General features: G+C 50.9%; 1 protein-coding gene across 1 annotated transcript; it reads right to left on the bottom strand.

The window, feature by feature from the left end:
- Window positions 1-1,845, bottom strand: Ccl17 (C-C motif chemokine ligand 17). Its single transcript, XM_012951734.2, has 3 exons — window positions 1,776-1,845; window positions 769-886; window positions 1-211 (listed from the first exon to the last, which is right to left on the bottom strand). Exons 1-3 carry the CDS (start codon window positions 1,843-1,845, stop codon window positions 118-120), a joined length of 282 nt encoding a protein of 93 aa, XP_012807188.1. The 3' UTR covers window positions 1-117.
- Window positions 1,846-14,063: the final 12,218 nt, after the last annotated feature.

Genomic DNA, 14,063 nt, shown 5'->3' with positions numbered 1-14,063 from the left:
TCTTGTCCTCACATGACCTCCACTGGACCCAGGCAGCTTGGGATTGGGCTCATGGAAACCAGTTTTGAATTCTCCAAGTAGTGCAGGGAGAAAAAAATCAAAATATTGGGAGACAGGTTACTTCATGTGGTATGTCAAGTGTTTGATGGCCTTCTTCACAAACTTGTCCTTGGGGTCCGAACAGATGGCCCTGCCCTGGACAGTTATAAACCTACACAGGGAAAGACATTGATGTTAGGACAGCAAGGCCCTTCCAGAGCCCTGAAGCCAGTGCCATCTGGCTGACCAGGATTCTGAAGTCCCGGGCAAGAACTTAAGGAAGTCACACCACCAGTGATTGTCACACTCCCAGGACCTCGTTTATCTTGGCTTCCCAGGGACCAGGGCTGTAAGATTTTGTGCCATCCCTCAGATCACCTTGAACTTGCAAATAGAGGTGTTCAAGGGACCTGAAGCTGGGAGGTCGAGGACAGGGTGTGTGTGTGAATGGATCAACTGCCCACTGGCTTTGTGACCGAGGCTGTCTCAGCCCTCTTAGGGCCTTAGTTGCACAATAAACACCATAAACCAGTGAACCTCCCAGTCCACCACACGTTTGGGTCCCACCACATAGAGTGTAGGAGCTTTCTCCCTGGTACTTGGCAGGTAGCCCAGGTAAAGAGGCTGTGCTGACTCCACTCTTTCCCAGTGGCCTTCCTGGGAGCTCCAGGGTCTACCTATTCCCTGTGCTGGATCCCAGGAGTCGAAGGTGGGGCAGAGGAGACTCACACGATGGCATCCCTGGGACACTCTGTTGAGGTCCTGTACCATGTCACCAGCTTCCTGATGGGAATAGCTCCTTTGAAGTACTCCAGGCAGCACTCTCTGCCCACATTGGTGGCTCGAGCTATGAGAGCAATCAGGAGACAGTGTCATGAGGGTCTGAGTATGTGCCTGAGGGTCCATAGAAGGTCCCCATGTGTGTGTCTGTGTGTATCTCTGTGGATGGTGACTGCGTGTGGGTCTCCATGCCTCTCTGTGTCTGGGTGTGACCAGAATGGATCCATGTGCATGTGAGGGGTCCTTGCTTCTGTGTGAGTGTGGGGTCTCTGCATATGTGGGGGTCCTTGTGTCTGTGTGAGTGTGAGTTCTATACATGTGGGGGGTCCTGGTGTCTGTGAGGCCTGTGTGTGAGGGTCCTTGTATCTGTATGAGTGTGAGGCCTGTGCATGTGGAGGAGTCCTGGTGTCTGTGTGTGAGGTGTGTGTATATGTGGGGGTACTTGTGCCTGTGAGCGTGAGGTCTGCGTGTGTGTGGGGTTCTCTGTATGTGTGTGTATACATTCATCTGTGCGTATGAGTGTACATCGCTGTCTATATCCAACAACCTTGGTTCTACTTCCCTTTCTAAACCAAATATAAAAATCTCTTGTTTCACATGTTCTTGGAGCCAGTTCTCCTGTGTCTGTGTTGGTTCCCCGATTATACATAAAACCATTAATGAAATGAAGCTAACAAATAACTCAGAGAATTGTTCCTTCCGTGCCATAACCCACAAGCATGGCTACCACATCCTAACGTCACTGCCCGTGGCTTTTCACCAGTGGTCCCCATGGGCAGGCCCTAACATCGTCACTGTCACTATTGTTCTTTGCTGTCCTCATGATGCTCTTGCTGCCAGCCCCAGTGTCCTTAGTGGGCATTGTACAGTGTGCATGCTACTGTGGCCTGGGTGCCTCTGGGCTGTGTGTAGTTGGTGAGTCCTGGGCCCCTCCCCTAACTGTGCCCAGCTCTCACCTGTATTGGCGAGCTGCAGAGAAGCCCCCAGAAGCAGGGCAGCCAAGAGCAGCCACTTCAGTGCCGTCATGATGCAGGAAGCCCCGAAGAAGGTCTGTGTGTGTCCCTCGGCTCAGCATGAGCCAAATGTGGAGGTGAACTATTTAACCTTTTTGGAGGTCGGTGCCCGCCTCCAGTCCCCTTCCTGGATCCTCCCAACATTAGGGTAATTCGAGGAATTTCAGACCAGTTCAGTCTGGGAATGTTTGTGGCTTTCCGGAGAATGGGCCCTCAACTAGGAACAGAGGTGGGAGTCCATGTCTCCTGGGTCATGACAGTAACGTACTTCTGCTTTCAAAGGGAACATTTCTTGGTTCCTCTTTTATCAGAACCCAAGGCCCCATCCTCAACTCATTCTGTCCCCTGCTCTGGTGTTGGTGAGCTTCCTTCATGCGTGTAGCCTGCAGGGACGGATGGGTGGACAGCCAGGCAGGGCTTCTGTCTGGCCTGTGTTGGGGCTCTGGGGTTCCAGGAGTCCCACAGAAGGGTGAGCAGGGTGCTGTGCCCAGTTACGAAGTACCACTCTGTAGGGAAGGCCCAGCTCATCCAACTCCAAGAAAGGCTGAAATCTCAGAGAAGCCCAGGGAGATTGGTGAAGTGTCCTTCCCCGGGCTGGCTCTGAGCCCCAGAAGGCCTGAACTTGGCAGGGCTTAAATCACTGGTAATCCACGAGTGGGCTTCAGTGACTTGGGAAGCCCAGTTGTCTGCAGTGAGGCTCCTTGCCGTGGATGCTGAGCAGAAAACAGCCACTGAGAGATGATGATGATGTTTGATAGTGAAAATGTGTCTGGTCACCTAGTGAGGGACCTGCTGGTGCCGGGCTCTGAGTACATTTTCTAGAAATTCATGTGGAAGTGCATAGATGGGGCTATAGCTAGAAGTGGGACATGCAGAAAAGAATTCCAGAACAAGTCAGTATGGAGCAAAGTTGGAGCTTATTAAGACAAAGAGCTGGGTCCGGTGGCTTAGACCTGTCATCTTTCCTACTCAGGAGCTAAGGCAAGAGGGCTGCAAGTTCAAGGCCAGCCTGAGCTAGAGCTCCAGTCAGCCTGGGCAACTGTCTCAAAAGTAGGGCTTAGCAGTTAAGCGCTTGCCTGTGAAGCATAAGTACCCTGGTTCAAGGCTCAATTCCCCAGGACCCACATTAGCCAGATGCACAAGGGGGTGCATGCGTCTGGAGTTTGTTTGCAGTGGCTGAAGGCCCTGGTGCACCCATTCTCTGTCTCTCTCTCTCTCTCTGCCTCCTTCTCTCAAATAAATAAATAAATAAAAATAAACACAAAAGAAAAAGTAACTGGGTGTGGTGGCACATGCCTTTAATCCCAGCATCGGGAGGTAGAGGTAGGAGGATCACTATGAGTTTGAGGCCACCCTGAGACTACATAGTGAATTCCAGGTCAGCCTGGGCTAGAGTGAGACCCTACCTCAAGAAAACAAACAAACAGGCTGTAGAAATGGCTTAGTGGTTAAGGTGCTTGCCTGCAAAACCAAAGGACCCAGGTTCCATTCCCCAGGACCCACATAAGCCAGATGCACAAGGGGGCACATGTATTTGGAATTCATTTACAGTGGCTGGAGGTCCTGGTGTGCCCATTCTCTCTCTCTCTCTCAAATAAATAAAGAAAACAAACACAAGAAGGTACAAATAGGAGCTGGAAGCCCAGAGTGGTGGCACACACCTTTAATTCCAGCACTCAGGATGCAGAGGTAGGAGCATCACTCTGAGTTCAAGCCTGAGACTACATAGTGAATTTCAGGTCAGCTTGGGCTAGGATGAGACCCTACCTTGAAAAACAAAACAAACAAACAAAAATAAATAAATAAAAGGAGTTGGAGAGATGGCTCAGTGATCCTACTACCTCTGCCTCTCGATAGTTGGGATTAAAGATGCATGCCACCATGCCCACATTTATTCATTTTTTAAATTGTATTTGTGCGGTGTGTGTATGTGTGTGCATGTACATGCATGTGCATGCATGTATGGCCACACCAGGTTCTCTTGCCACTGCAAATGAATGCCCATCTGGCTTTATGTGGATGGCTAAGGAATTGAACCCAGGATGGCAAGCATTGCAAGCAAATAGCGCTTTTAACAGCTGAGCCATCTCCCTAGCCATCTCTATGTATTTTTTTTCTTTTTTTGAGAGAGGGTCTCATGTAGCCCAGGATGACCTGGAGTTCCCTACATAGTCTTAGGGTGGCCTCGAACTCACAGTGATCCTCCTACCTCTGCCTTCTGAGTGCGGGGATTAAAAGTGTGCACCACCACACTCACCTTATTTTCTCTTTCTGTCCTGCCTCAAGGTCACAGAGCCACTGCGTAGAAGCAGTCCATTTCTAGGGTCAGAGCCTGGCATCCTTTACGTAGGAGAGACCACACTCCATGTACTGATGGTGGAGGCCTACATGGTCCTGGACTTTGATTCTAACACATGAGATCGGGGCCTGGCTTCTCCTTGTCCCCACGTGACCAGGGGCAGCTCAGAGTGAGATTCCCCCCAGCCCCCGCCCGGGGTGCCTTCTCCCTGTCACCATCAGCCTGTGTCATTATGAAAGTTGCATTAACAGCGATGATAAAGACGGCCTCTGTCTGTTGAAACCTGACTCCCTGGAGCAGCACTGAGTGTAACTTCACCAGTGTCCAGGACAAACTTGTGAGAGGACAGATCAAGGGCAGAAGTGCCAGACTTCATCCTCTTCCTCCTCCTCCTCATTGTTTGCAGGGATACCATGGGTGGCCGGGTTGCCCCAATTCCCCAGGCCAGGACTTTCTCCTACTTTAGCCAATTGTTCTTGTGCCACTGCTTTGCTGTGTGACCAAAACCTCAGAAGCCTTCTCTGGGCCTCAATTTCATCACCTGCAGAGGGAAGTCTAGACAGTTTCCTGGGAACCCAATCAACTTGGGCGATCTAGGGGAGATGGGGTACTACTTTGGCAGGGCCACATAGCAGCACTTCTCCGCTCCCTAGAAATCCCACTGGCTGCCAGAGACTTTAAGTCTGTCCTTCCCAAAGCCACAAACCAGGCCGAGCCTGCCTTCAGTCTGTCTGTCTGGGTCCTTGCACCTCTCCCCAGGGGTACATTTCCAAGAGTCTCATAGGGTGGGGCAGGGGAAAGTGGACTGCCTAGGGGCGCACATCCTTCCTACAGATGGAGTGGAGGCCAATCTGGGCTGGAGAGGGGTTCAGGAGATATGAGGCCATGATCTAGAGACAGGAGGCTTAGGTTTGAGGAAGAGGCAGGGGGTTGTCTGTTGACCTTACTGTCCTGGTACCCTTGGCCCAGTAGCCTGGCTCAGGCCCCACTGCAGAAACTCCCTGTGTGGGTTTCAAGACCTCTTTGTTCTGTTGCACACTGAGAGCTGTTCTCCAGAAAGACCCAAATTCCCCTGGACTTCTAGGGAACCAGTCACAGCAAGCAGAGCAGAACAGAAGGTTCTGCACGGCCATCAGCCTGGCCAAGGCATGCAGAGCCAGCTGCCTGGCAGTGCCTTCGGGGCTGTACCAGCCCAGTGTAGCCTCACTCTTAAAAGGTTTACCAGAAGTGAGGGACTATGGCATGGTGAGGGGACCTTGGAGGGAAGTTAAGAGGCGGCATCAGCAGGTGGGCCTTGTAGGTGGAATTCATACCCAGAGAGGCAGAGGAGCCAGTGTGCAGAGATAAATTGGGGGACCAGCATGGAACCCTGGTAGAAATGGCCCAGAGGAATGGCTGAAACTGTGCAGTCTGGCAGTACTGGGTCTTGAGTCCTTAGCCCCTTGTCATAGCACCCCAGCCTCCAGCAGAGGTCCAGCACACAGCAGACTCTCCATGACCCGCCTCAAGAGAGTGAAAGGCAAGTGAGGCGGGAAAGGTGAGCTCAGGGCCAGGCCTGCCTTCGCAGCCCCGTTGGGAAAGCTGCACCTCTTGGCTCACCTCACCCCTCACCTCACCGCTCACCTCAAGGCTCACCTCACCGCTTTCCTCACCGCTCATCTCACGGCTCACGAGCGGAGTGCGGGGCGTTTGTGAGGGGCTTTCCTCAGCCGCAGTCCAGTGCATTCTGAGGGCCTTCCCAATGGAATGCCCTGAAGTCTGGGCCTGGGAGAAGGGACTCGAGGGACCTTTCTGGGCCTATGAGAGCTCTGGGACATAGAGGTCAGATGGGACAGTTCAGAAGGCTGCTTGGAGGATGTGGCAGCAGCAAAGCAGGGCTCCATGGAAGGCCACCGGGGGCCCAGACTGAAGGTAGAAGAAGGCAAGGCAGGCAATCGGGCTGTTTGCTAGGGGCAGAGTGTGGAAGAATCAGAGCTGAGTGGGAGGAAGTGGCACTTAGTATTGTGGGTGTGGTGTTCAGACCCTTAGGCAAAAGCCTGACATAGTCACCACGTATGTACCTGCTCTTCTCCTACCCTAGCCACCAGGATGCAGTCTCAAGGGAGTCTTTGGGACTAGCCCCCCCCCCCCCCCCGTGTCAGCCAGAAGGGGCTTGACCGGTGAGCTTCCGGGTCCTTTACTTCGGAAGGGTCTGGGAGGTCCCTGCTCTTGCTCCACCCAGGTTTGGAAGAAGCTGTCCCCGAGGGCGCGGCCGAGCCAGGGGTGCTCTAGGTCTCCGAGCAGGTGGCTCAGCTGGAAACTCTTGTCACCTTCAGTTACTCTTGGCAGTTATCACAGAACAAGAGTGGAAAGCAGGACAGAAATGTCATCCCAGGTCAGTGTGTAGTGGGTCTTCCACTTTGCCGCCCAGCCATCTTCCCTCTCCTGACTCGCCATCCCAGATGCCTCCACATGTCTTCTCACACAAGACTGGGAGATCCATGCAAACAAGGACCTCTTGGCACCCACAGCACCTAGTAGGGGCTCAATAAGATATGTTCAAGGAATGAATGAAGCAGTGTGCGGTTGAATGTGGGGTGAATGAGTGGTTATGCAGATGGATGGATGCGTGCATGGGACTGCCACAAGTTACAGCATGGGTTCAGCTCCTTCATCTAGAACAATATTCCCTCTCTCCCTCTCTCCCTCTCTCTCCCTCTCTCTCTCTCTCTCTCTCAACTGAGTCTGTGTAGCTCAGGCCGATCTTGAACACATGATCTTCCTGTCTCAGTCTCCTGGGAGCTGGGGTTATAGGCATGCAACACCATGCCTGGCTTAACCAATTATCTTGTCTTACTGTTTTGAGATAGGGTCTCACTACGAAGCACAGCTGTCCTTAAATTCACAATCCTCTTGCCTTAGCCTCCCAAGTGTTGGGATTACAGGTAGTTTTGGTCCAGGGTGCCCCACTAGTTCATGAATCACCCTGGAGTTCTATTGTGGATGAGGCGGGAAACCCAACCAAGAGTGCGCGCTCTCTCTCTCTTTCTCCCCCCCCCCCCGCTTCTCTGTCTTTATAATCTTTGGGCAGCTTTACACATGTATGGAATGTATTTTGATCATGTTCATCTTCCATGACCCTGTCTTATCCTCCTCCCACTCCTGCTGAACCCCTTGTTCCCAACTAGGGCCCCTCTTACTTTCATGTCTTTTTTCCTCGTCTAGTTCTCAACTTCCTCGTGGGTTGCATTCACTGTGTACCAACCTGAATTGCTTCAATGGAGGCTCTGATCACACATCTCACCTTCATCCTAGAAGGGCCTCCTTCCCTCAGCCACAGCCATGAGCCCCTCTCAACTCCTGCTGACAACACAGCCCTGTCCCTCCACTTCAGAAAGACCTCTGCTTGCTCCGTGGCCCTTCCCACTGCCGTTTTATTTCTCCTTTCATTCATGACTGCTGTCTTCTTCTCCTTCACACTACCACTTCCTCTCTACCCACTCATGATGTGATCACCCCCGGCAATGTGGCTTTGGTCCCACATTTTAGGGGAAGCTATTCTGTGTGGGCCTCTCAGTGCCTCCAAGGTTACTCCCTGACCTTGCCCTCTCCATACAGGCCAAGGTCACCCGATGACGCCCTGGAGTCTCAGCTTCCCCAGTCCTGGCTCTTGTCCTTCCACCTGCTCCTGGCTGCATGGCCAAAGACCATCTCAGGACCTTCAGTTGCATGACTTTCCCACCTGTGTGGGGTGTGAGCATGGGCTCTTCTTCATACTACAGCTGGAGAACGATCCAAGGTGACATATTTGAAGTTCCTCTTCCCCAGTTGGTCCACTGAGTCCCAGTCTCACCCCTGGAAACCCACTCCCTCCCTGACACTCTGCCTTTTGTGTATATGGGGTGCAATTCTCTCCTTGGGAATATCCCAGTGCTCCTACCATGGGCCAGGCCAGGCAAAGACACTTCCTGGTTCATGCTGTCTCCATGACAGCCCTGGGATCATCTGTGTTAGCAGATTTAGAAACCAGTCCCAGGGCACAGATCCATAAAGTGGCAGCAGGTTGCCCAGAGCTCTGTCCTAGACTTTATTTTTACCTCAAGTGGCCCTCTCTTCTCCTGATGTCACTTGCTCTAGGCCTCTATCTTCTGGATGAAACCTTCTTTAACCTCCACCCAAAGTGCCAGCCACTGACCAATCAGACATGCCACTGGGCCCCCGAGGCTCCACGTGCCTTTCTGTCCTTCTGCCTCTCTCTGTGCGGGGCTGTCCCCACAGGGCATGCTCCACGGAGGCAGAACACTGTCCCTTCTGGGTTCATTAAGCCCCAGAACCAATTTCCCTCTCCAACCAGCTTCCCTGTCTTCCGCTGAAGCCAACATGATTCCCACCATCTGTCTCCCAATCTGAAAATTTGCTCTTGACACATTCTTGGCCACTGAACCTCATCAGACAGAAGCTCTGCTTCGAGTAGTCTTCTAGGGGCTCAGCTTCCTCACCTCATCCTCTTTCCCACCTCCTCAACTCTCTTCATTCCCACTCACACAGTCCAACCTACTGGGCCCCCTTCCACCTCCAGTCTTTCCTGGCACCATCCAGCCTGCATGCCTGCCCCCGATGGCTCTTGCGCAAGGCCTGCTCTGACCATGGAACACCTCCTCGAGGACCATCAGTGGAGCCAGGTGTGCTGATACATGCCGGTAAAACAAGCACCCAGGAAGCTGAGACAGAAGGATTGGGCGTTTGGGATTAGCCTAGTCTACATAGTGAGATCCTGTCCTCCAGAAGAGCCATCAATGGCTCAGTTACTGTTTGGATGTGTGTAATTGAAGGCTGCTCATAAGATTGAGAGGTGATGGGATTGTGAGTGTGCCAACTTCCTTGCTGGCTTCATTCACTGATGAGTTCATGTGGAATGGGTGATCAGGAGGTGGGGCCTGGCTGGAGGAAGTAGGTCACTGGAGGTGTGCCCTACAAGGATACACATTGTCACAGGTCCCTTCCTCTCTCTCTCTGCATCCTGGCCTCTCCATCACACCTCCCCACTATGCGGTTCCACCTCAGCCTAGCCCAGAAATAGACCCAAGTGAGCGTGGACTGAAGCCCTCCCGTCCACCCTCCTTTAAGCTGTTTCTCCCAGGTATCGGTTACAGCCAGGCTGCACAGGCTCCCTGCGTCTTTCCCTCTGTGGCACTTGGTTTGTTGCTTCCGACTTTGCCTCCAAGTCTGACCACGAAAGGCGAAGCCAGAGGGTCCTTGCACTAGAGGTGAGATGCAAAGGGTGAGCAGAGAGCCTGGCTGGAATTCCATTCTATCATCAGTGGGTGGTGGCACTTTGGGATCAAAGTCACTTCCCTGTGAGCCTTACGTCTGCAAAATGAAAATCATCACAGCAATGACATCAGAAGGCTCTGGTGCCTTTTGATGCCTATATGTGGCAAACAGTGTGTCCTGGACTTCAAATATCATTTATATGCCAGGGGCTCCCAAGTTTCACAAACTGCAGACTCACACCTTCAGCTTCCTGCTCACCAATGCAAAATAGGCATCTCCAGTCCTTCCCACATCCAACGCTGAGTTCCTGATTCCCTCGCCCCCACACCCAGCCCACCCTCACTCTCTGCCAGCCCCTTTCTTCCTCTTGCTCAGGCCAGAAACCTGGAGGCTGTCTTGCTGCCTCTCTACCCACGTCCCATCTGCTGGGGAGCTCAAGTGCCACCTTCTCTCTCCTCAGGATCCCTGTACCCACCTAGGGCACCACTCTTGCCATGCTTGCTCTAGAGTCTGTCCCTAGCCCAGTCACAGCTCTCCATGGCTCGATGTTCACACAGAAGATATGCCCATAGCCCTCTTGAGCTGTCCCTCCTTCCAACCTCCTAGACTTTGTCCCTGCCATACTGACCCCACATGTGCTCTGGAATGTTCTCTCCCATGAGTCCTGCATGACCCCTTCCTTCACTTCCTGCAGACCCTTGTTTAAATGTCACCTTTCCATGAGGTGTCCCTGTTTCAAATTGCGCCCCGCCTCCATCCCTCCTCAGCTCCTGTTTTCCTCTTCTCCTTGCTGACATACTCTAGTGTGGACTTCCTTCTCGGGCCCGTGGCTCGCTGTGTGTGTCCTGGCTGCACCCCTGCAGATCCTCCCTAGGACAGAGACCGCTGTGTGTTTTACTCACTACTGTTTGTCCCCTGGCCTGCCATTGGTCTCAGTGTCCACTTGTCGACTTGAATGAATGAATGAATGAATGAGTGAGTGAGTGAAGGCTGGTGTCATCCTGAGGTAGAGTAAAGAAACCTTTGCACTGGGCTGCACTCATGCTGACGAACCTGTCTCTGCCGCCTGGGCCTCAGAGCTCTGGGCTCCCCTCTGGCCCCCAGTCAATTCCCTTTGCCCCATTGCTAAAGGCCAATGAATGTTAAAGGAACACTTGTTCCCGCTTTCAAGTTATTTCTCACGCAGTCCTTGGGTCTCCAATGACCCTGGGAGAATCCAAGGTCACACCCCACTGGGTGACATGACTGAAGTCACTGACAAATCACAAGTCTGCTGCTCCCAGGCTGGCAGCCTGACTGGGTGTCTGGGGGCTTCCTCCTGCCAAACCAGACCTTCAGTGTGTCCAAAGAAACGTGTTCAGCACCAGGGCCAGCGCTTAGCCTCCTTGGGAGGCCTCTGGAAGGGGCCACAGCCAAAACTCCATCCAGCGCATCAGCTCCTGATGACTTGACCTAGGGCACAGTCCTCCCTGGTGCATACTGCTTCCCCATCGGGTTGGGAAGGGGCGTCACTGCTTCTGAGCAGGGCCTAGACCCAGGAAACAGACCCTTAGAGACCCCTTTTCTGAAGAGAAACAGACACCCAGTTACCTCTATCCTATCCAGAAGGGGCGGCTCTCTCCCTGCAGGGCCCCTCCGTTCTGCCAAGCGTGAGATCCTTCCAGTTCTCAGCTCATTGCTACTTCTTCTATTTTTAAATGAAGCTAACACAACTTAATCCAAATCCAAAAATAACACGGCATTTTCTTGGAGTTGCGTTAACTTTACAGATTACTTATGGAGGATGGACATCTGTCTCACTTGTTCCTGGGTTCCCCCACACCCAGATAGCAATTCCTTCTTTCTTTCCTCTTCCTCCCACTCCCAAGAGCAGGTAGCTGGGCTCCTTTCTCCTCTTAGTATGTGCCTTTGGCAAGACCTTGTGGCGCAAGCCTATAATCCCAGCTACTTGCAAGGTAGGGAAATTTCAAGTTCAAGGCCTTTCTAGGCTACAGTGAGTTCAAGGCTAACCTAAATAACTTTGTGAAGCCCTACATCAAAATAAAAAGTAAAAAAGAAGGTTTTGGATGTAGCTTAGTGGCAGAGTCATTGTCTGGCATGCATGAGGACCTGGGTCTCCCCCAAAACACTGTACACAAAAGAAAGAAGAAAGGAAAAAGGAAGGAAGGAAGGGAAAAGAGCTGGGCACAGTGGCTCATGCCTTTAATCCCAGCACTCGGGAGGCAGAGGTGGAGGATTGCTGTGAGTTTGAGGACACCCTGAGACTACATAGTGAATTACAGGTCAGCCTGTGCTAGAGTGAGACCCTACCTCAAGAAAAAAAAAAAAAAAAAGATATGCTCTTGAAGGTGATGATGGACAGGGAATAAGGAAGGGACAGGAAAGGGACAGGAGCCCAGCAAAGGGGCTACTTCAACATGAGGCCTTGGGCTTCTCAGGAGTGTGAGTTGGAAAACCACAGGAGTGGTGGCTGGGTGGGCACCAGCATTGTGAGCCATGCTCTTGTGTCTATCCCAGGTAGCCAGCTGTGTTGGCCATGTCCCTGGAGGCTCAGGCTCCTCTCTAGTCATAGCCTTAGGTACTAGAGGTAGCAGAACAAGGCATTCACTATTTCTATGTATTTCTTCCTATTTTACCAACCTGTGAGTAGTCCTTACTATACAGTCGTTTCTCAGTACCCAAGGGGAATGGTTACAGGACTCCCAGAAGGATACCAAAATACCCAAATTCAAGAATGCTGAAGTCCTTTTTTGTTGTTTTTGTTTTTTGAGGTAGGGTCTTACTTTAGCCCAAGCTGACCTGGTATTCACTAAATAGTCTCAGGGTAGCCTTGAACTCATGGCCTGGTATAAGTATGAATGAACAGTAAGAAAATGAACAGTAAAAAAAATATGTCTGTACACGTTCAGTAGAGATATAATTTAATTTTTGTGGTGCTAAGGATGGAATCTGGGGCCTTTTACATGATAGACACTCATTCTATGGCTAAGCTACATTCCCAGCTCTGTGTAGCTCAGACTGCCTCAGCCTCTTGAGTATTGGGAACACAGGTGTGTGCCACCATGCCTGGCTGCAGACTTTTCCCTAATATTTTAGGCCTATGGTCCCACACATGGAGGGCTGACTGGATAGCATCATTTGTGTATATTTCACTTTTATATATACACTATTGTTATCCTTCCACATCTGGTAGTATTAGCCTTGAAGCATTTGTGTTGATAAGCATTAATGCATTTTTTTTCTTCCTTCCTTCCTTCTTTCTTCTCCTTATTTATTTATTTATTTATTTTTTGAAGGAGTAGGTATGGGAAGAGAGAAAATTTTACATGCCTCAGGCTGGCCTTGAACTAGAAATGTAGTCAAGAATAACCTTGATCTTCAGATCCTCATGTCTTCATCTCCCAAGTCCTGAGATTATAGACATGTACCATGATGCCTGGTTTTATGCGGTGCTGGTGATCAAACTCAGGGCTTCATCCTGCTAGGCAAGCACTCTACAACCTAAGCTACATACCCAGACTGCCCGTGTTTCTTTTTCTTTTCATCATTCAGCACTGTATTCTATTCCATACAATAATTAATACTACAAATGTCTTTTTTAAAATTAGTTTTCTATTCAGCAAATACAGGCAGTTTGGTACCATTATTAGATTCATCCATGACCTACCCCCTCCCCATTGGCCCCTCCTTGTTGAGGTATATGGGTCGTGCATTGTGGAGTTAGCCCACAGTGATTGGTACGATAAATGTCTCTGCATATAATGACCCAACATGTGGCTCTGATATTCTTTCCGCCCCCTCTTCCGAAAAATTTCCCTGAGCCATGTTGGGTTCATTTTTGGTCTGCTTCAGTGATGAGGTGTTGGGGGCCTCTGAAGCTGTGGCTCTCTGATTTGGTAGGAGCTGATTTTTCTCTGTGTTTGTCTCCTTCCCCCTTGTGCTGGTATCTGGTTCATCAGGAAAACAGCACCCTTGCTTGTTTGCTAATTTTCCTTAGTTTCAGCTGGGGCCCTTTTGAGGTATGATGGGGTGGCTCTCTCCTTAGGATCTGCATCTATCTGAAAAAGAGAAGCAGATTCTCCAATGGAGAGTAAGTTCCAGGACAAATGAAATAACCCTTACTTTTTTTTTATAGAGAGTTTAATAGGTGTAGGCCCTAAATGTCTTAAAAAAAAAAAAGTCCCCTCTCTCCGTCTCTCTCTCTCTCTCTCCATATATATATAGTTTGTTTGTTTGAGATAGGGTTTCACACTAGCCCAGGCTGATCTGTAACTCGCTATGTAGTCTCAGGGTGACCTCGAAATCACGGTGATCCTCCTACCTCTGCCTCCCAAGTGCTGGGATTAAAGATGTGAGCCACCACTCCCAGATCTCTCTCTCTATTTCTTGGAGCAGATTACCTGTTAGTTTGGTTTCTTACTAACTGAGACTTTAGATGTGTTCTTAACATCTGTGCCTTTATATTTCCAACTGAAAAATGTGACTCCTCTTAAAGTTGTGGAGGGGTTACATTAGAACAGTTATCCAATGGGAATGCTCACAGGACACCGACATAGAAAGTGTCTTTGTTAGTTCCCAGAACTGTGCCTGCCACTCTTGAGTTCTACCCACCAGTCCAAGGGCTCTGGGTTTTGCTTCTGAGCTTAGGAAATGCTTGGAAAGTGCACTGACCCAGGACA

Source organism: Jaculus jaculus, chromosome 1, assembly GCF_020740685.1.
Source record: "Jaculus jaculus isolate mJacJac1 chromosome 1, mJacJac1.mat.Y.cur, whole genome shotgun sequence".
NCBI lineage: Eukaryota > Metazoa > Chordata > Mammalia > Rodentia > Dipodidae > Jaculus > Jaculus jaculus.
Note: the sequence above shows the minus strand (reverse complement) of the source record. Positions and strands in the feature narration are given on the sequence as shown.